The sequence below is a fragment of the Rhipicephalus microplus genome, chromosome 5 (genome assembly GCF_043290135.1).
Source record: "Rhipicephalus microplus isolate Deutch F79 chromosome 5, USDA_Rmic, whole genome shotgun sequence".
Taxonomy (NCBI): Eukaryota; Metazoa; Arthropoda; class Arachnida; order Ixodida; family Ixodidae; genus Rhipicephalus; species Rhipicephalus microplus.
This window is the reverse complement of record NC_134704.1, coordinates 177,484,936-177,507,855: the sequence shown is the minus strand read 5'-3', so window position 1 is coordinate 177,507,855 and position 22,920 is coordinate 177,484,936. Positions and strand designations below refer to the sequence as shown.

The following is a 22,920-nucleotide window of genomic DNA, read 5'->3' as shown; positions in this document are numbered from 1 at the left end:
CAGCTTGGTTTTGGTTGGGACCTGACCCACAACCTTCAAGTTGCACATCAGATGCTGTACCAAGTGATGTACAAAGACATTCTCGGAAAAAATTCACCCACAGTCACACTCAAGGGGGTGGGAAGTGCTATTCATGTACAGTTAAACCTGCTTATAACGAACCTTTATATAACGAATTTCTCAATATAACGAAGTTTTTTTTATTCCCCGTCGTTGCTCCATTGAAACTTATGCATTTGCAACCTCTATGTAACAAAGTAACAGCAGGAGACAACTTCAATATAACGAGTTCTCTCCACGGACAATCTAGGAATTTTGCCCCGCATTTCGGTATGAGTATGCATTTTCCGCGGCTGCCCCGTTGCCGACGAAGCGCCAAGCAGCAGTAGTGGCGTGCACGGCGCACCGGGCGAAAGCGAGCGCTCATATTCCGTGCGGGTGAGCACCGAGGCAGGCATTGCCAACGTTCTTGCTGCTGTGGGCACATGCGTGGGTGTTCCCCCTCCATTCCAATCCAAAATAAAAAAAAAAAGACTACTTTTGTACATTGGCAGTGCCACGCTTTTAGTTTGCATCACATGGGGTATGTGAGGCCGTGCTGCATATGGAGGGGGCTTTACTGAATCGTGTTCCGCGGTATCCGTGTCTGTGTCGTTCGCTCTTCATTTTCAGCGACATTCCCCGGCGACATTCAGTTTTGCGTTTTTTATTTACGATAGTTTTTCTTGGGATATTTCAACGCAAAAATTTTTGTCTTGTTTCTTTCTGTACATTTGTTTCTTTGTCCGTTGAAACGATATCTGAAACGGCCAAAATTCAACCCCATCCGCAGTGCCCACCAATATTGCTCAAGTTTGAGTGTTCATAAATGTGTGATTGTCAATTAAAAAGCAATTATTCCGCATATCTGAGGCACAATAACAACATGTCAATATTCTGTGTGTGTCTCTTTATATTAGAGAAGGCATAGATAAGTAATTCTAAGGACCCTAGCATTTATCGCGCTGCGCTGACAATGCAACGCTATGCACAAAAAGGCAAGTGTTTCCAACGTTTGGCTAGGACGGCACGGTGTTGGCACCTACCCGCCGCTTTGCGTTTTATACCTTATCGCCTACGAGACAGTCTCGCACGCCATCCTTCGTTTTCGAAGATGAATGCCAGATAGCGCTCGTGTCTAACGTGCCTCGATGCGCTCGTTCACCTTCGCTGCACTGATCAAGACTCTCTAACGCAGCGCCTCCAGAATACAATTAACCGATTTTCTTGCGCAAAACATCAAATAAACACTTTGTTCACTCTCTCAAGGCGCACGACTATCATCTTTCGACAACATTTGCAGTGAAACATTCCGACACGGGGCTAATTTTTTTTTATTGCGACCAGTTATATGGACAGTCTTGGCTGGTTTTTTGCTGTCGCCATGCCGCCGTCATTCCCCGTATATGCAACTCAAGAAAAAAAGAGAAAAAAATTCCAGCACGCGCTCGGTGCCCAGCTTGTCACGATGCGCCGACGTGCGCCTATCTCCCACGCTTACTTTGCCCTGCGAATGGGGGGGGGGGGGCTTAAATGCTTGTCGTTTGGTGGAAAGTATCGCGCACCTTCGACATTGATCAGAACGATTGCATTTACCGTATTTACACGCGTAATCCTCGCACAATTCTCGCACCCGCCACATCGCCCAACAAAAATACGATTTCTTTTTTTTACTCGAGTAATTATCGCACTCCCAAAAACTGCTGCAATAATGTCGTCTGCTCTTTCCAACCACTGATGATGATAGCGCACGTCATCTGGCGCCATCTCCTAAGCATCAAGCGTACTATTGCACAGAGATTCAATCCAATCCAATCCAAGCCGAAGTGGCCAGCGTGCGTTGCGGCGTGTTTTGTATGTTGCGTCGGTAACCTTGTCAAGTTATGAGGCGATACTGAAGCTGTACGGCTGCTTTCAAGTTGCAAGTGATGGATAATGCACTAAAGAACGGCAACAGGGCCGCCGGTAGGCCCTTGGGGTTATTGGTAAACTTTATTTCTTAAGAAGGAAACTGTGGACAATTCTGTTAAATAGCCATCATCCCAATACTGACGTCCCACGCTTACCTTTGAGGGCTCCTGTTGAGCGACGAACGCTACCGCTACGCCCACAATGTCCGCAAACTTTGCGTATGGTATTCTAATTCTCGACTATTTGCTTCCACTTTTTGTGTCTCAATTAAATCTTGTCTTGTGTTGAACCTCTGCTTTTATTGTTGAGGTAAGTTTTAATTAGTACTTCTTAAAGCTTGCTGTTGGTTGTTGGTGTGAGAATCCCGATTTGCGGCCACTTCGTTTTCTTTTCCGCTCTGTACGTTTTCGTAGAAAGTTTTCTCCGCGTAATTCTCGCACCCCTCAACTTTCCATCGGTTTTCCGGCAAAGAAAGTAGGAGGATTATGAGAGTACATACGGTAGTTGCCGGGCGCATAGCGAAGTATAAACTGGGGCGATTGTTAATTTGCACTCAGATCTGTACCTGTGATTACGTTTCGTGCCTCGGTTTTGTTTAAACAGCACGTTAAGTGTTGACCACTAAACGTTTAGTTTGTTCTCTTCCTGTGTATGTTGTTTTCGTGCGCGCTGCACGTTTCAATCTGCTTGCTGTCCTAGTGTTACATTCCAAGTTGCTATCGCATTCATTGCTTCGCCCTTGCAACGAAACTGTGGCTTTTCTTTTCTTAATTTCGGACAACCGCGTCGTCACCACTCGGGGGATGTCGGATTAGGCGCTGATGTAAACTCTCCGAGACCTCTGTGACGATGGATCTTCGGAAGTCGACTCGTCATGCGCTTCCGTCTTGCGCCGTGTCGCAGGTTTGCAGGCTCGTAGGTTTCGTGATTAACTGATTAGTGCTTGCAACATGACGGCCTGTTGAATGCAATACAATGAACTCATAAGAATATTAATATTATAAGAAGTAAAGCTGGCAGCCAATTCTTTTGGGTCTGATATCGCGGAACTTCTATAAAACACTTGTGTGATCAAGTACGGCCGCTCCCAGGAGAAGTGTTCTTTTCGCACAGTCCCTTCGCGTTGAAACTGCATTGATGCTTGCCGAGATAGCAAGCGCGCCAGCAATCACGACCGCTCTTAAAATCCGAGTTCATTATTGCTACTCGAGCGATCCTCTCCCCTCCCCTTCCTGTGTTGTTTCATGCTTCGACGGCAGTTCCAACACGCGGGAGATGTTATCTTATGCACTTTCCAGGCGATAGGAATGGGCTGACTGATTTGATCTCTGCTTCAGCAGCGCTAGCGCACTTTTACTCGCTCGTGAAAGTTATGATGTGCGTGGACATGTAATTAATTTGGACTTGTTACGGAACATGGCGGCGACAGCAAAAACCCTTTGAGAGTGTCCATATAATTGCTGTTGCAATAATAACACAGTTTTTTCTGTAAAATAAGTGTTTTGGGTCAGCCCTGCCTTCAGTCCCCCTTTCGTTTAATTTGTGCATTTATTTTTCGAATTTTCATACCAAACCTCCGTATAATGAATTCCTCTTTATAACAAATTCTACCAGGAATTTATCAATTTCATCATATTCACGTTTAAGTGTATAACATCGAAAATAACCTTAAAGTGATGCCACTTGTTTTGAATACCTAGGAGTTAGTATCATGCACACATTGCAGTGGCTCTCACATATCGATAAGACCTGTATTAAGGCAAATAAAAAACTGTATTTCCTAAAGAAAAACTGGAAAATTCCACACCGGATGCAAAACTAAAGGCTTACAAAACAATCATATGACCAGTCTTAGAGTATCCAAGAATTTTGTCTCACCGGAAGGTACTGTAGAAAAAAAAATTGAGAGAATACAGAAATTAGCGGTCTGTTTCATATGCACTAAGTACCAATGCATAGACAGCATCACGGTTTCGTTGAAGTCCTGTGAGCTTGAGTCTGAAATATCTCAAACATGGGGTCCAATTTCTTAAGGTTAAAAGTGGGCAAAAAAAAAAAAAAAACAAGGGTTTATATCTTCAGCTGCTTAGAAGGTGTTGTGATGGTCTCAATAATGGTGGAGCTATTAAACCGTATTTCACATGCACTAATGTTTTCCGCTACTCGTTTTTTCCGGTGGTAACATAAATGCGAAATAGTTTACCTAATGCGGTTATTCAACAAACAACATCAGTCAATTTTGAAGATGTATTAGGCTGTTTTTTTTGTATTGATGTACATCAACTTCTCGTGCAAACATTTGTTTCTAGATTTTTATCTGTATAGTCACTCTTTGTGAGTGAGTGAGTGAGTGAAATAACTTTATTATGTCCACAATAGGCGCGAGTTCACTCGACGTCACCTGTATGTTTGTTGCTTATTTTTCTGATGTTGATTATTCATCTGTTATTTCTGTGTGCTGTTGAATGTTGTTTTGTTTATGTGAATATTATGTATTATGTGACACACCCTCCCTGTAATGACCTCCAATGCAGGTTTGAAAGTATCAAATAAATGAATCTGTGCTTGTGTTGCAGAGCTGCCTGCGAGACTGCACTGAAAAGCTGTTGCAGCCCTGGGAGGCAATGCCAGCCTGGCTCGGCCTGCTAGAGACCCTGCTATCGTACGTGGAGGGGGGACCGTCACCGGCCTCAGAGTGGGTGCTGGGTGCTCTGCCACAGGAGCTGGACGCCTGTCTGCTCTCCACACTTCCACTGGTGAGCGCGATGCTGCTGTTTGGGGCTGCCGTTTGTGTCCCAAGGGGTCTTCGCAACAAAATGCAACTTTGAATGATCACGCATTACGTAGCATAGTGGTAGTCTTCGGAAATACCTTGTAATGCATGTAACTAATCTGCTGGCTTGGAAATAACTTAGAGCAATGCTGGGTACGGGGGGTGGTAGAGCAATGAGTGATTCAGTGTGCACTACACTGCACAGATAAACCGAATGCTCTTTCTCTGTGCCGCTCTTGAAGTGAGGAGAACGCTGGAGTGCACCCCTTGCCCCAGTGTTGCTGACTGAAAACTCACTGCACTGCTTTAGTGGTTGCTCTTCGTCATGTGGTGTGTGATTTGAAAAATGTTTTTGTGAAAGCCACAGGTAAGTTAAAAGTATAATCTTTGGTGTCAGCAGAAAACTAAACCAATCGCATCAGTTTTCCTGTGTGCCTGCCGGGAAAGCCTTGTTACATTGAAATCATGGATGAGTACCATGCATTATATCGAGGCCCGAAGGTTATAAGTTCGATCTGGGCCGCAGTGGTCACATTTCGATGGAGGCAAAATGGTAGGGGCCTGTTTAACGTGCGATGTCAGTGCACGTTAAAAAACACCAGATGGTCAAAATTTCCGGTGCTCTCCACTACGGCATCTCTCATAATCATACCATGATTTCGGGAGGTAAAATCTCACATATTATTATTATTATTCATTATATTGAGGTAAAAAATGCATGGTATTTGATGGATGTGAACAAAGTAGTGAAAACTTCATTTCATATAATTTCATAAAAATCTACATTATACTGAAGTTCTCTACATTAGGGCATATCTGTAGGGGCAGTCAGTGATTCCCCGTCTGCAATTCCATCTAATCTTATGGCTCTGCAGCCTCGGAACTTTTGACCACTCGTGTACGTTGATTGAAAAGAAGACCACTGCATAAACAACTGTTTTTGAGAGCATCCTCATTACTTCGCAACAAAGACAGACAACCACTTGGCTATTCATGGCGTTTGGTGTGACTGTAGAGCTTACTTCCACCAGAAGTGCATTGGGCACAGCTACCATGATACTGCGCTCAGGAAATGGGTGAGGCACTTGTAGTTCATTCCACAAATCCTGCGTCACTTTACCATCACAAATGACAGAGCACTAACCAACAAAGTGATGAATTGTCTATGCAGCTCAGTGATCAAGTGCATTACACAGCGCAGGGCGCATGTCTTCAGTCCCTTTGTCATGGCCGCATAATTAGCCCACCAAGAATTTGTTGATAGCGCTGTGCGCTGTTTTTACAGCGAAGCTCTTTACCTCCAGTCTAGGCGTTCCAAGGGGTTATTTTAATGGGCTCATGTTCCTGTGTGGCCACTGTATATAAAAAAAAATGTGTAGATTGAAAATAAATTACAAATTTGGCAGATCTCACCTAGTATGAGAATAGATGTTATGCAAAGCATGCGGAGAGAAGGTTCGAGATGTTATGAAATGACGCTAAAGATATGTACAAACGTATGCACAGACATGTACCATATTTACTCGTATAATATACGCTATCGCATAACACATAATAGGTGCACCCCTAGTTTGGTTGCGAAAAATCAGATTTTTTTTTTTACGTGCAAAATAAGCACACCCCGAACTTGGCCGTGATTAGTACTACTGAACCATATACGCACGGTTGCCATTCGATGCCCTCTTATGTTAACTGCGGGGAAAAAGAAACGGACAAGACCGTGGCAGCACTGCGCGGGCTCGGCGAGTGAGGAAAAAGTGCAGTCTGTCGCCTGGGTGTCAGAGTAACCTTTGCACCGGCGCCGACGTGGCTCCGACGGCGCACGCTCCACATGGAAGGGATTGCATCCTCATCTAATGCACTTTAAGTTTCCTGTCATGAAAAGAGCCGTCGTTTCTAGGTCTTCCTCAAATTTAAAAGCTATTTGGCAATCCGACGTAATCTTTTGCCTTTACTGCCACTATGTGGACTCGCACAAGCTTGGCGAACTTTTGTCAGCACCGATTTTCTGTCCGCGAACCTAAACATCATATCACGCAGGCTGCTCCTGGATTAGTACTTGAGTGCAATCATTTTGATGCCCAATCTTCATGTCTTTTACAAACTTTCCGCGACAACATGCCAAACCATGCCACACTGTAGGCTAGGTCTAATCAGCATTGGTTGCTTTTCGGTGGTAGTCATGAGCAATCAAAGTTGCTGCTTTGTACGGAATTAAAGTAACTTTTTGGGGTGGCTCTACGTGAAGGAAAGGGGCATGAGTGGTACTTGTAACACTCGAATGGTGGTTTGCAATTCGATAGCAATGGATATCGGTATTAGCAACACCAGAAGTGGTAAGCTGATGTGTGGTGCTTGTGCCAGCAAGGGTGGCAGCCCTGGCCACTGCTAGAAAAATGAGCGTCAGTGAATGGCGCTTCACTACAATTGTTGTTAACCCACCGTGACAACTGTATGATAGGAGTACGCAGGTGCTGTTCATAAGATTGGATAGCCAGCACTGCAACTACAATTGACATTTTATGAACATTACGGTTTACTTGAAAAGCAATTTCGACACCTGGCGTAGCTCTGTGGTAGAATACTTGATTATCATGCAGAATGTTGGGGTTTGATTCCTCCTGGGAACTTGATATTTATTCTATGCGCTCGTTGGGTCAACGCTGCCAGTGCCAGCTTTTAGGGGCGAAGCTCCTTAGGGTCGATCTAGTTGGTGTCTATCATGCCCCACAAAATAGATATCGAAACTGAACACCTGCACAACGAAAAACGAAAATGTATGGGTAAAAAACCGATCTTATGTGTACAGCAAATAAGCATACGACAGCACAATGCATGATTACCTGCATGGTCCATCTGTTCGTCCATTCATGTGTCCACCCATCTGTCCGTTCGTCTGTTCATGCATCCGTGTATGCATCCACCTGTCCGTCTTTTATACCAGTCGGCGACTTCAACGTAGACATTATGGACCTTAGGACCTATAGCTTTGCCCGGCACGGCATGGCAAGGCACCAAAAATGCTTGCAGTATGCAAAGAAATGTTTTGCATTGAATGAAGCAGATGGCAGAGCTGTCTGAGTGTACCATGTGGTGGCACTTGGCTTGGATTTGTGGTGCTGCTTTAGTGTGACATAGAGCACTGAGAAAAACTGGAGATGGCAAGACAGTGACCATTTGTGAATAGTGAATCACTATATGCTTTGAATTTGAAGCGAATAGCGATTTTGGTTGAATAATTTATAATCAAATTCAAATAGTGTGCAAATTCAAATAGTGTGCAGTCAAATCCCGCTATAACGAAATTGATGGGACACGTGAAAACATTTGTAGTTGTGCCAAAATTTCATTATAGACAACAAAATTTGGTAAGCTCTGATGATTATGACTTGCCCTTTGGTCCCAACAAGCACGTGCATTGAACTCTCGCCAACTCAGCCATACCTGGCTGAACACTGAGCGAACATATTTTATCGTGTACAACGTGATAAAATATACAGAACATTTTAAGCTCAAGTTGGGGTGCAAGTTATACGAGAATTTTGGTGTGCAAGTTGGCTTTATGGCATGGCTTCATGACAATGTAAAGAAGGCGGCCTTGCGTTGTCTGCACGGGTAGTTTTTTCTTTTTCCCGTGGTTTGCTGTCGGGGGTGCCGGTTATATGCAGGGGTGGGTTATACAGAAGAACATACAATATTCAGACTACCCTTGGGGAGTGCCGAGGGCACAGCGCCGCGAACAAGCGTGCTAATGCTTCGCTAGAGGCCACTTGATAACTGCAGCTGAAAGTGACGAAGCACGTCCTCAGGAAATTGCTAATTTTTTAGTCGTCTTGTTCAATAAATCTTTACACAGTAGTTCTGTACCAATACAATGGAAAACAGCAGGAGTTGCTCTCATTTATAAAAGTGGTCCTAAACATTCTATGCATAACTATAGACCAATTTTGATGATTTCTGTATATTGTAAAACGTTAGAACATAATGCCACGGGCATGGAACGAGATTGAGCTATGCCAATGCGAGTATATGCCATTTTGCGACAAATAAGGAGACTGGTTGTTGTGCTTGTGGTCAAACATTCGGTTCTGCTCGGCGTCCAGTACTGCTGCTCCTGTGAACAGACGTTGTGGTCTATCCGTAATCACGTGACAATATCATTTACCGTGCTGTGATGAAACACCTCGAAATAATGGTTTCTTTTCACCTGCTCAACATGGGTTCAGGTCTGGCTTGTCCTGCACAACACAGTTGGTTGAATTTCGCCATGATCTTTTTTACTCCTACGATTCAGGATTTCAAGTTGATTGCATATTTTTAGATTTTAGAAAGGCTTTCGATGCTGTTCCTCATGATTTGTTATTGCATAAATTATCATCTCTCTGTATTCATCCGGCAATAGTTGTTTGGATTAAAAATTATCTTTCTGGAAGAACACAGCATGTTATAATTAATGGCTTTATGTCAACTGGGATAACAGTTACTTCGGGCGTACCGCAAGGATCTGCTTTGGGACCTTTGTTATTTTTTATTTATACCAATGATATTTTGCAGGGTCTTCAATGCAATGCCGTGTTATATGCAGATGACTGCGTCATTTATAGGAACATAATAAACAAACATGATGTCATTAGCCTAAAAACCGATTTAAACACAATTAAAACTTGGTGTTCCACATGGTGTATATTTTTGAGTAGTACTAAATGTCAATTTATATCTTTTACCCGCAAACATTTGCCTGTGAGATCGGATTATCATTTGGACAACATATACCTTGAACGGGTACAGCATTACAAATACCTTGACGTTTATTTTTCAGAAAATCTGTCATGGACTAGGCATATTGAACATGTTACATTAAAATCTTCAAAAATGCTTAACCTCATTAGACACAGCTTTCACAAAGCGCCCAGGAGTGTGAAAGAACACCTTTATAAAACGAACCTTCACTCATTACTTGAGTACGCTTGTGCAGCATAGGAGCCAGACACCCTTTGTCTTGTAAATAAACTTGAGTGTATCCAGTATAACGCAGCCAGGTTTGTCTCTCGTAATCACAACTATAAAAGCAGCATTTCATTAATTAAAGACAACCTTGGCTGGAAAACCCTAGCCCAACGCCGCTTAGCAACGAAGTTGGAACTTTTTTTTCTGTATTTACTCTGATCTCACAAGTATTAACAAAAACTTGTAAATTTTTCCCCCTCACTTGTCTGTGCGTTGTGATCACGACTGCAAGGTACTTGAAACGCGCTGCCGCACTAATGTGTTTCATTATTCATTTTTTCTTCACACCTCCACGCTTTGGAACAGACTTTCTAAAGGTATAGCAGGTTGTAAAACACTCTCCTAGTTCCAGTTGTTTTTACATTCAAATTTCCCGTGAGCTATAAGCTAGCTGTCCCCTGGCTTTTGCTTGTGCTGTCTTTTATTTTTTATTTTCTTCTTTTGATGATATTGTGCCTGAATTATATGTCGTTACATTTTATTGTTGCATACACCATTTTGTTATCAGCTCATTCTTTTTTGTTTTTGTCTATGTAAACATATATTTTTTTTACGTGATTATTTTTTCTCGTGTTACCCTACTGCAATAATGCCCTCGTGGCGCTGCAGGTACTTGTATAAATAAATCTACGCCTGTATTAGCTACTGTGGGACCTCGATTTGGGGAGTGCGCCACGCTCTCAGAGTGAATGGACACAGTAGACACGGTCCGAACAAACCAAAACAATGCACATTTATTGAACTGCTTTTCGAATGAGGATATCGTCAGCTGCATCGTTATAACATCAATTGCGATCAGCACGCTAAAACAACCTTACACAACATTACACAACACTCCAAAACCTAACAAACACAACAACCCACACAAGGCGGCTTCGTCAACGCTTGACTTACCACGAGGGCCCATCGCTGACGGCTTGTGGCGCCGCCTACGGCAGACCCTCCGCTAGAGACGACCGTTCGCGCAAACCGCCGCCTACCATAGAACCATAGAGGGCCGCCACCCAGGCCTGCCGCCAGGGGTAACTGCCGGCGCTACGCACTAATCATGATGATGATGGTGGTGATAAATGCTTGCGAGCACAACACCCCTATTGCATGGTAATTGTGAACCCGAAATGTGGTTTATGCTCGAGACACGTACGCCATGAGGTGCAAACAGATTTACAGGATGTGTTAGCACCTTGTGAGGGTGCTGACAATCCCTGTAAAGTTGTTTGCGCCGCGTGGCGCACGTGTCTCGCCCCAAGGCCACATTTCGGGTGACGACCGCCAAGCGATAGATGGCGTTGTGTTCGCGTTGAGTACCACTGTTGGTAGAGTGGTAGTGCCGGCGTTGACCCCTGGCGGAAAGCAGGCCTTGGTGGCGGGTGAGAGTTGAGCGAGTCTCTTCTGCGCGTGGCGGCTGTCGCGAACGGTTGTCTCTCGCGGTGGGTCTGCGTGGACGGCACCGCGGGCCGCCTACGGTAGGCCCACGTGGTGAGTCCAGAATTGGTGACGCCGCCTTGGGTCTGTTATGGTGTCTGTCATGTAATTGTGTATTGTGTGTTACTGTGTTATGTTGTTTGTATGTAGCGTGTTAATTACAATTGATCTATCAATTCGGCGGACGATATCGTCGTTTTAAATGAGTTAAGTAAATGTATGTATGTTGTTGGTTTGTACTGACCATGTCTTCTGTGTCCGTTCACTCCAAGAGCGTGGCGTGGGGAGGCGCCCGCCAATACGAGACCCCACACTCCTTCACGAACGGCCCGCGTCCTCGTTTCCCTGCCTCACAGGAGGCACAAACGCGGAGCACTCCCTCGCGTATGGTGACCCTGCTACTAACTGCAGCGAATGATCACTGCGGGTTCACGCTTAGCGAGCCACAGGGCCGTGACTCCGCTACCTACTCGCATGTAGCGCACCGCTCCGCGCGCGCTCAACTAATAAGGCGTTTAGCACGGCGCGGTAAAGCAGACAGTGTTCAAATACAAAACACACAACACTTTATTGCCGTTGGCGGCACCCCGAACAACAGTACAACGTCCGCTCCGGGGACGCGGGGAGCAAAGGCACCCGCACGGGGTCATTCACAATAAGGGGCAACCGCGAGCACGTCGCAGCTGGCAATGGCGAGCTTTGACACGCCGGTTGGGAAAAGGTCCCTCGCGGCTATGCTGCGCACTCTCACGATGGCCACTGGGTCTGGTCGCGAGTGTTAGGGCAAACGCCGTACGCGTAGGCCTACAGCAAGTGCGGCTCGGTGTGGTACGACCACTTCAAGCACTAGGCACCGCTGTGGGCTTAGCGTATGGTACCGAAGCTAGCACTCAAGTAAACACGCCTGCCGAGGCGCCACAGGCCACCCCAGGCAGGCTACAGTCCGGCGATTCCCAAAGGGGACTCGGACGAAGGAAAACACGTGCTTACCCGACGCCGACCACGGAGGAAAGAGTAGCTCCCTCGGTGCGCACGTACCGCGTGCTGCGCCCGCACGTGGCGCAATCTATCGCCGCACGCCGTTACCAGAGCAGAAAAGCAAAAGGGTGTGGCCATGTGGCGGAATGGTCGCGGGCGCGCCTCAGATCCTCACAACCTCCACACTACGCACCTAATGAAGGTGATAGCGACCGCGTTTTCTTGTGCAGCTGTTGCGGCAATTACTAGTTATGTTTTCAATCTGTGCACGTTGGCCGTGCACGTGACTTAAGAGCTACAGCATTGCCATCTTTCTTCGCATCATTACAGCAAGAAATATTGGGCTTTGCGCATACTATCGTGATTGCCAATGTTATGGTGTAATGTGGGCCCAGGATCCGGAATAAATCAACCGGCAGTCAGGTGACTCTGTACACACAACACAGACTTTAACACAACCGATAACTCTTACAATTCACACACAACACACTATAGCGTTCCTTATTTACATGCCAAACGTCCTACGCGCCTCGGCACACGAACTGTCCTACTCGCCGTTATGACTGCTGCCGCTGCGGCGAGGTCGGTCGTCACCGGTGTTCCTTGTGCAGTCACGCTGCCTTGACCGTGGTGAGGTGTTGGTGGTGGTGATGGTGGTGCTGCAGGCCGGTAGATCACCAGGCCACTGCAGTGCAGGTTAATGGCCCGTCGCCATAATGAGCCGCGGCCACCTCGTGCCACCACTCGGGCCCCAGGACCTCAGGCCACGAACAGACTATGCTGCCGGTCCCCGTGTCAGTGCCGTCCACTGAGCGGGAAGCCAGCTCACCAGGTCCGCAAGGCTGCCGGACGCCTGGTCAAGCGATGTCGCGACCCGAACCGCCGACCAGCAGCTGCCGTTCGAACCGTGTCACGCTCCAACTGCCCGAGCCGCATGCCCCGCTCGCGCTTCCTTTTCCTCGTCTTCGCCTCCAAGGCGTACCGCAGAGCAGAACTGCCGTTCCCTCTTCGCCCCGTCACGGGCCACACAATCCACATCATCACACCACCCCCCACTTAAGATAGTTGTGAGCAACTATTCCACTCCACGCCAGGCGGTGAGTAGGCAAAAGTGCAGGCGCGTTTGTAAAGAGGGAACAAGTTCACACGAATCCGAATGGTTGTAATCCACACAGCACGTAATGAAAAAAAAATACACATGGAAAATACACAAGTGGAGAAAGATTAGAGCAATTCAGATGCGACTTAAGTAGTCCGCTCCTACATTGTGTGAGCCTTTTATGTATTCTACGGTAAAGCTGTACTCTTGCATTAGTAAGCTCCATCGTAACACTCGATTATTGACGTGTTTGGCTGACTGCAAGTACCGGATTGGCTGGTGGTCGCACTGAATAATGAAGGGTTTGCCGCATAAGTAAATGTGGAACTTCTGAACAGCCCACACGAGCGCTAAGCATTCACGCTCTATTGTGGAATAGCGGGCCTCTCTAGGCAGCAGATTGCGACTAGCATAAGCAACCGGATGTAAAATATCGTCCCCACTGTTTTGCAGAAGCACTGCGCCGATGCTTGTGCTTGAGGCATCAGTACGGAGCACGAAAGGCTTCGAAAGATCCGGTGTTTGCAGTATGGGACTTGCGGCGAGCTTGTCTTTCAGCACGGTGAATGCTTTTTCTTGCGTCGGTCCCCACGATACGATGTGATGTTGGCCTTTCTTGGTAAGGTCAGTCAAGGGCATGGAAATCTCTGCGTAGTTCGTAATGAACTGCCTGTAAAAGCCCGCAAGACCGATAAAGGATTGTACAGCTTTCTTCGTCGTGGGGCGCTTGGCGGCTAGGATCTTGTCCAGCGTTTTCCTCTGGCAGACGTCGCACGACTTGACAAACCGTCTGATTTCTTCATGCATACCTGGCCAGTAAAAATCCCCAAGGATACGGTCTGTGGTACGTCGCACGCCTTGGTGACCAGCCATAATGCCCTCGTGTGCAACCTTCAAAATGTGTTGTCGAAGTGTCCTTGGCACGACTACTTGCTTAAAGGTCCTCCCCGTAGAAAGGTGGTAATGTCGATACAGTAGACCAGCCTCTTCAGAAAAGTGGTACGTCGTGTCTTTATTGGAGTGAAACTCCTTCCCAATCTTGCTGAAGCAACTCTTCAGACTTGGGTCGTCTTTTTGGCTCTCAGTTAGCTGCACTCCGGTTACTTCTAGCGAACCAACTAGCGGAATCTTCATCATACTCTCCGTCTTCCCCTGCGTCCGGACGACGGCAGAAAGCAAGGTTGACTTTTCCCAGCACGCCGGGATTTTGCTCGAACCAGTCGAATCAGGGAACAGGGCGTCAGAGTACTCCCAGGTAGTATCTGGCTCCTGTGGTCCTTTTACTCCTGGAATATTGCCGAGCACGAGGTCGTACAAAGGGTTAGTCATGCATAAAGCGTTTACATCACCAACGAAGTAGGGCGTGTGTATCTGTATGTTTGCTTCTGGTAGTTCCTTGGCCTTTCCATCCAAAAGCATAACTCTTGCCATCTTCCCGGTCAGGCATTGATCCGGCACGAACTCGCGTCGGACGATGGTCGTGTTGCTCCCTGTGTCTCGTAAGACACGTGCGCGTTGTCCAAGCACCCGTCCTTCGACCACTGGCATGTTGTCGACTAAGAACATAGGTTGGTTCTCGCACTTCTTGGGGCATTCAGCAGCGCATGTCTCATCCTTGGACTTGGACATAGGGAAGTAATCCTGTTTTTTTCTGTTCTATCATGGCACAAGACACCGACTTGTCTTTGCTCTGATCCTTGCAATCGGTGGCTTTGTGGCCAAGCCGCCCACATGTTTTGCATTTCACAGACTCTTTCGGAACCGCACGACAATCCGGAGCGCTATGTCCTTTGCGGTGACACAGAAAGCAACTCGGCTGTTTGTACTGTGACATAGCACCGGGTTTATTTGCCTCCTTTGTATCATCTGCAATTTTACCAATGTTATTGACCCCCTGTGCTTCGAGAAAGCGGTCGGTGCACTCTGAAAGGGATGTAAGGGTTTTGCATTCCCTCTCTTTCAGGAAGATGACCAGCTTCGGATTACAGCAACGCAAGAATTGCTCGGCTATAACATGGTAACGAAGACCCTCAAATGTTTTGGGCACATCAGCCATCTCAATCCAGTTATCAAAATAGCTCGAGATCCTTGCTGCTAGTTGTTTCCCTGTTTCGCCATCTTCAGGCCGGGCTTTCCGAAATTTGTCTTTATATCCTTGTGCCGTGAATCTGAAGCGCTGAAGTAGGGCTTTTTTCACTTTATCATAGTCGAGGGCCTCGTCAGCAGTCATTCGACCAATGACAGTGAGTGCCTCACCAGTTAAGCACATGCTTACGGCTACTCCCCATTTCTCTCTTGGCCATTCTTGCCCAGTAGCCACGCGTTCAAACCTCTGCAAATACGCCTGCAGGTCATCGCGTCGCTCGTCAAATAGCGGTAGTAACTTCTGCGGATTCAGGCATGACGGCTTTGCCGATGGGGCGAGTGCTGCCGTCGCAGATGGCTGACTTTGAGCACTTTCCTGAAGCTGGAGCTTAAGTTGGTGGATTTGCAGCTGCCTCTCGTCTGCTAACCGTTGCCTCTCGTCCGCTAACCATTGTCTCTCGGCTGCTTTTTTGGCCTCTTCTCTCTCAGCTGCGCGCTCATCTCTCTGCCTAACTTGCTCTCGCTCAATCCATTCGCGAAGTTCCGCGCCAGACAAGCCTAACTGAGCTGCTACAGCCGCTAACTTATCGTGATCCATGTCTCTCGTCTTGTGCTGTGTGCACACACCTGACTGGCGATTTCCGCGTTCGAGATGTTACTGGCGGGATCCTGGCAGGGCTCGCCAAGTTTGTTATGGTGTAATGTGGGCCCAGGATCCGGAATAAATCAACCGGCAGTCAGGTGACTCTGTACACACAACACAGACTTTAACACAACCGATAACTCTTACAATTCACACACAACACACTATAGCGTTGCTTATTTACATGCCAAACGTCCTACGCGCCTCGGCACACGAACTGTCCTATTCGCCGTTATGACTGCTGCCGCTGCGGCGAGGTCGGTCGTCACCGGTGTTCCTTGTGCAGTCACGCTGCCTTGACCGTGGTGAGGTGGTGGTGGTGGTGGTGATGGTGGTGCTGCAGGCCGGTAGATCACCAGGCCACTGCAGTGCAGGTTAATGGCCCGTCGCCATAATGAGCCGCGGCCACCTCGTGCCACCACTCGGGCCCCAGGACCTCAGGCCACGAACAGACTATGCTGCCGGTCCCCGTGTCAGCGCCGTCCACAGAGCGGGAAGCCAGCTCACCAGGTCCGCAAGGCTGCCGGACACCTGGTTGAGTGACGCAGCCCGAAGCAGGAAGCCAGCTCACCAGGTCCGCAAGGCTGCTGGACGCCTGGTTAAGCGATGTCGCGACCCGAACCGCCGACCAGCAGCTGCCGTTCGAACTGTGTCACGCTCCAACTGCCCGAGCCGCACGCCCCGCTCGCGCTTCCTTTTCCTCGTCTTCGCCTCCAAGGCGTACCGCAGAGCAAAACTGCCGTTCCCTCTTCGCCCCGTCACGGGCCACACAATCTACATCATCACAGCCAATAATCACGTTTAACATGACTGCATTTGTGTTCGCGGGGGTTCCGGCAGAATGCAGTTATGCTGGGACTAGGTGCGCGCTGCTCGTCGCCTCCACGGCCCTTGGTTGTCATTCACGATCGCAGGGCTAGTGATGACGAGCGTTAGTTTTGTTTTGAGCACGATGTCAATACCATATGGCGAGGGTTCTTGAAGATTGTGATTCTGCCGCAGCCTGCACGAACATCAAATCTACCGATAGCATCATGGTGGAGGGGTGTGCTGTCACTGAGCAACTCAATGGTGATAAATTTAGCGTGATGTGTGTGTGGTACCAGAAAGCTTGTATCCGGGGAAAACACTGTTGTTTCGATATGACTGTGCTCTCTGGATGTCACGAGCCGTGGAGAAATGGCCGAGTTGGTATTGGAATTTCATGGCGATTTGAGGAAAAATTTTTTTTTGTGTGGGTTAGTACTCGCAAAAACTTTGTTCAAGCGGAAATGTCCAGGAAAACTATTTGTAATAACGAGACATTTTTAACCTTGTTTTCTATAGGCAGCTAACAGGGAATCAAAAATCATTTGTTGTGGTGGAAATTTCGTTGTAGTGAAATTTGTTACTGCGGGATTAGACTGTATACATGACATATTATAAAGAAAAAGGGGTATATTTGTCATGACTCAACTAACATTCACAATAGTTTTTTAAAAGTATGATCAAGGCCTGTGATAATGCCATTTTTTTGCATCAAAGGAAATAGAAGCAACTTTGAATAGTAGCAGGATTTGACCTTTAGTAGAATGCTAGTGATAGTCTGTGAAATATGTGAAGTTTTAAAATTTACTATACTTACTGCATATAAGTCGGTATAACGTGCTTTTAAACGGAAAAAATGAATCTATGTGAGGGTAATATGTTCATCTAACATTGAAGTAGAGTTTCACAGCAGTGCGTATTTCTTCTGGTTATGTGCTTTTATAGCTTAGTGTTGCTCCACTGCAATAAAACCACTTTCACAGTGTGTGCATGCAAAATACGCATCTATTTGTTTGTCTCAAATAATTTGAAATTTTCTCAAATTAAAAATCAATTCAAAGCAAATTTTTTTAGGGTAACAGCACAAAAGATGAGGACAACAGAGACACACACACAGCAGATGACCCTGTGCCTCCGCTATCCACGTCTTTCGTGCTGTTACCCAAAGATATGTATGTTTAAACGAACTAGCCAACAAATTGAACCTTTGAATACTGCATTATTTGTTTGAATATTTGAAGCATTCGAATAATTGCACTAGCCTAGAAATGGGAAGGTCACGCGCAGAATGGCCGGTTGATCGAAACGTGCCCCGCATTTCTCATGCACAAATGACGCATGAAACGTACTCTCAGGTACAGATTAATGCAAATAAGCGTCTAAGTTGTAACTTCATCGCACCCATTCCTTGCAACATGCACCCTGCGCACAACGTCGGTGGACGTAGGGCCAGGGGTAGAGCTCTGCTCGAGCACGTCCGTAGCAACACCACTGATGCAAGCTTTATGGATGCTGGGCCATATGTCTTAGAAGAGGCATTCGCTGTTTCCATCATCGAATTAAATTCCAGGCTCACTTTCTCCGCCACGGTACACACATCGAAGCCCGTGATAGCCGAACAGGTTGCAATCGCGCTGGCTATGCTAGATAATCGCAGAGAGTCAACATACAGCGACTCCAAGGCGGCTATCAAAGCCTACGAAACCGGGATGGTAGGCCCTCAGTCCCCCCGGGTGGCATTCTCCAAAGCGTCAAGAGTATCACGTTCCATTCTCTCACTTGGTTTTCCGCTCACCTGGGTTCGATTGAGGGCTCTACCTCTAACACGAACGAGGGCGCACACAAGGCCGCACAAGGGCTCACTGACCGCGCTGCCTCCGCAGTCCCTCTGCCTCGCTGGGAACCCTTACTTACGTTCAACGAAATAACAAAGCACTTCTATCTGTCAAGAAGGGTATTTCTCCTCCCACATCCTGCCTCGCGCAGGGCGCAGGCAGTTACTCTTAGAATATTGCAAGCCAGTGCGTATTCTAACCCTATGCTTCTTCATGCCATGTACCCTGAATGGTATCCAAGTGCGGATTGCCCCGCCTGTGGACAGGTAGCAACATTCAACCATGTGTTGTGAGAATGTGAAGCCATCGGCCCCGCCCTCAGCGAGGTCAGGTGGGCTGCGCTTTTACGCAGCCCCAAGCTTAATGATCAAATCCTGGCCGTCCAGAATGCCCGTGAACAGGCTTCCAAGCTCGGCTTGGCGGTCCCTACGTGGGATTAGCCGGGTGGCGCGGGGTCTCCCCTGCGTCTTCTCAGGACCAAAATAAAGTTTTAATCAAGCAATAAATCAGCCTAGTGAACAGGCATGCACAGCAGAAGCAAGAAAGCAGCTTTGCTTGTATTCCATCTCTATTGTAGCGTTGTGGCCCCACAAATTTTTTTTTCTCTTATCAGATTATTTCTGCCACTAATTCTGGTAGGGAAAAACTGCTATTCTGTGCATTCGATGCATTCGGCAGTACTTTTTTTTACATCACTTGAAGTTAGAGGATGCACAATAAAGGACGCGAAAGGAATTGCCTTTATTATTCTAAACACATGATTTCCCAATGCAATGTTTGTTTTCAGGATGGCATCGATGACATAGGTGCATCACGGCTGCTGGGCACGACCAAGGGTAACCACGTGGACCTTGACAGTGAAGACCAGTGGGCCTGCGAAAACCTTTCATCACCCAGTTTGGCCTCTTCTCAAAGCTCCTCGAGTGGTGATGAATTTGCCGAGCCTGTTTTCTCTGACATGGGTGAGCATGTTGCACGAAGAAATAATTTGAAGGGTCTCTGTGGCGTTTTGTGAACATAAGTGGTAAAGACTGCTGATCAGTAATCAAGGCTTCTGCGAACATGAGAGTCGCATGTTAATGCACTTCACGCAGCAGAGAATCTGCCGTTTTTTTTTTGAGAAACTGCAGCAATTAGCTTTCCTTTTTTGGTACTGGCAGGTGCTCACAGGAAGAAGCGAATAGACACTGAGGAAAGGAGATATAACTTGAGGTGACGAAATCAACTAGTTCGTGAAGGTGAAATAGAATCAGCTCTGACATGATAAGGTCAAGATAGACCACCACCTTTTTGGAGCCTGAAACCTCAAGGAATCCTGCGAAATCCTGCGAGGGATTTCACAGAACTCACTTGCAATACTGTGCAATCACGTAGTTCAAGGTGTCAATGATTCTCTCCTTGCTGTGTATTGCGAGGTTCCTGGTTAGCTCACTTGATAGAGCAACTGTCCCAGAAAGGTGTTGGTCTCGAGTTTAAACCCCGAATCAGGACGAAATTGTCCGAAACTAAGAAGCTTTTCTTTCTGAGAAACTTGGTTGGATTTTCTTATGGCTTCGTGCTGCAAACCGGTGTTCGTCTATTTTTTCTTTCTTAAATTCCAGATCATTCGAAATATGTCATGCACTGGACGTAAACATTGGCTGAACATGATGATGCCGATGAAAAACCTTCATGTGCATAGAATAGAGTTCATACATTCATACATTATAGACATACTTACTTGTCTCTTGTTGGCTTATTTTCACAAGTTTCAAAATGTTAGTATTTATGACCAGTGCGAGGAACCTCTCACATTGAAAGTTTCTGAAATGCTCTTATCGTTTGTGTACCGCAAAATACCAGTTAAGCACCTTTCTCAGTATGGGTAACTACTGGGAAGGTTGGGCACGGCACTCTTGCTCAGAACTGCCCCGAAATTCCATATGCTGGCCTAAAGTATCCACCCCTTTCCCCTCACCAAAAAGAAAAAAAAAGTTCAGCACACTGGAACTAAAATGCTTTACTAAAGCACATTTTTTCTAATCACTATCATAGCCATCAAGTGTCTCTTATAAGTTAGAATCGAAATCAAGACCTAATCACTCTCTTTGCAAGCCTTTGCGAAGTTACGGTACAGCAGTGATGTGTCAGAGGCAGTCAAGGAGCGATTAGATGCTAATATTACAGGGCTTGGAACATGCGCACTGACACAGCAGGCTGACGCACATCACCTTTCTACAACAGATGTGTGTGTGTCTGTACCACGACCTGCTACAGAGTAAAAACTGACACCATTTCTAGGCTTGTGTGAATATTTGAATACTTTGAATATTTGAAAAAAATATTCAGTTAGAAAGAATTCGGTTCGATTCAAAGTGGCATTGTTGAAAATTTCTATATTCGATAGACCACGAAATTTCGATAGACCACGCAAGGTTGCCTCGGACCAAGGCTGGAGGATGCCCGGGGCATGGTATCGATGTAGTGCAGTACGTCTGGCTCCTGTTTGTACAACTGCCGTAAGCATGCCGATATCGTCGACACGGACTTGTACCATAGGAAGCAGCCACGTTGGGTATTGGGCAGCTCGATGTCGTGCATGTGTTGGTGCCACGTTGCCGATCCAGTTTCCGAACATCGGCGAGAGATTGTTTTTCTGGACTGGATGGGAAAACCAGCCGAATCCGGTATTCATGTACAGCATGTATTCCGAACGTCTTGTCAGTGAGCTGCGCTGTTTAGCTGCAGCCTCGAGGTTGAGCCCCTCCTTTGTTTCATCGTCGGTGGTCGTCTGGTTGGGCAGGCATGTGCCATGATGAATCTGGCCGAAAACGGCGATAAGCCTTGCACTCCATTCCAGCCAGGTCAGATGCTTTATGCCCTCGCATTTGTGCCACGCCTCAGCACTACCACGAAGGTGGGCGATGGCCACCTGCCATTTATAATTTTCGGGCTAGGTGTGCCGAGAAGCGAGGGTATTGATAGTCGACACCCACATATCAGCGTCATCTTGGAAGCCTCGGAACCACAGTACTTCTGAAAGAGCAGTATATGGGGAGGCGGCAGGCCAGGCCCCGGAGCTCAACGACGCGAAGCGGTCGATCGGGTTTGACAGCTGCGTGAGAGTACAGAAGAGCTGATAGACAAGAAATCACGTCCGCACAGTATGCGGTGGTCGTAGCACTTACTGAGAGAAGATGCACGGTCAAGGGAGCATGGACAGCGTCCCCTGGTGACTCAGATGAAGGTAGAAACCTTGTTGCATGTTCCACTCCTTGGGAAGTGTGAACCGCATTCCCAGGAAGGAGCCCATACGCATTGGCGTGAAGTTGCACGCTGGTGGTCAAGTAGTTCTTTGGGACCATCATGGAGGCTTGGACGTTGTCCGCTGGTGGTGGGATGAATATTTGCGGCGGTGGTCGACTTGCGGGTTTAAACCATCAATGAGGAAGCCTGGCAGTGTTCCTCAGGAACTTGCGTTACCTCATGCTAGCAGCTGCGGTTTGCCAAGCTTTCTGATGACTGCGCCATTGTAAAAGAATGAGACAGAGACAATGCCTTTGCTGCAGGCCGGTTGTTCTTTATCTGATCTCGTCTTTCTTCACTTTGCTATCATAGCATACGTCCGTGCCCAAGTGCCGTTATTGTCATGATTACATGGTACGCACTAGCCTGCTACAGGGTCCCTTTCTAGTGAGGAAAATTCGTGTGTGTTACCACAATGGCTAGGGATTATGTGCAAACAACTGTAGACAGCCTTGTTCGTATGTAGGAAACGACCTGCCCGAACAGGATCCTCTGTTCCCATCCCCAGGCACAGTCGCCTCTTCCCGGTGTGCACTGCCGTTTATTGTAGATCTTCCACCTTACTGATCGTGTCGCTAAGGTCCACTACCTCGTCGATACTGGCGCTGACATCTGCGTCCTTGTTCCTATGCTGACTGAACGACACCATTCTCCTGATCTGCCTCCTCTCACTGTTGTCAACAGATTGACTATCGGGACATATGGTCCGGAGAGGAGGATGGGCATACGGTCTGGAGCTCGTAGGAGAGGAGGATGTCACGCTTGGCCCAAAGGGAAATAGCGCTGCGTTGTGACGTAGGCCTGCGCAGCGCGCCAGCGTAGCGTGCCCGGACATGCCAGCGTGGGAAAGAGCTGACGGTTGACTGGCCCAGACCAAGAGGTGCCCTGGCAGCCATCTTGGCGGATGCCGGTGCTTATGCGCGCCCGGGCTACGCCGTCGGCGTGCGCGCGGCAGCTGGGGAACGAGGCGCCACGTAAGAAGGAGGGCGCGCTCGATTCCCACATCCCCCCTCCCAAGAGTGAGGCCGCTTTA

General features: G+C 47.3%; 1 protein-coding gene across 3 annotated transcripts in view; it reads left to right on the top strand.

The window, feature by feature from the left end:
• Positions 1–22,920, top strand: part of tefu (Serine/threonine-protein kinase tefu) — a 513,274-nt gene that overhangs the window by 140,132 nt on the left and 350,222 nt on the right. For all 3 annotated transcript variants that reach the window (XR_012895493.1, XM_075896220.1, XM_075896221.1), the window contains 2 exons: positions 4,527–4,706; positions 19,390–19,564. Coding sequence is in view for 2 of the 3 variants with exons in the window: in XM_075896220.1 (XP_075752335.1) it covers positions 4,527–4,706; positions 19,390–19,564 (355 nt within the window). In the remaining variant the exon portion in view is untranslated. The remainder of the gene's footprint in view (positions 1–4,526; positions 4,707–19,389; positions 19,565–22,920) is intronic.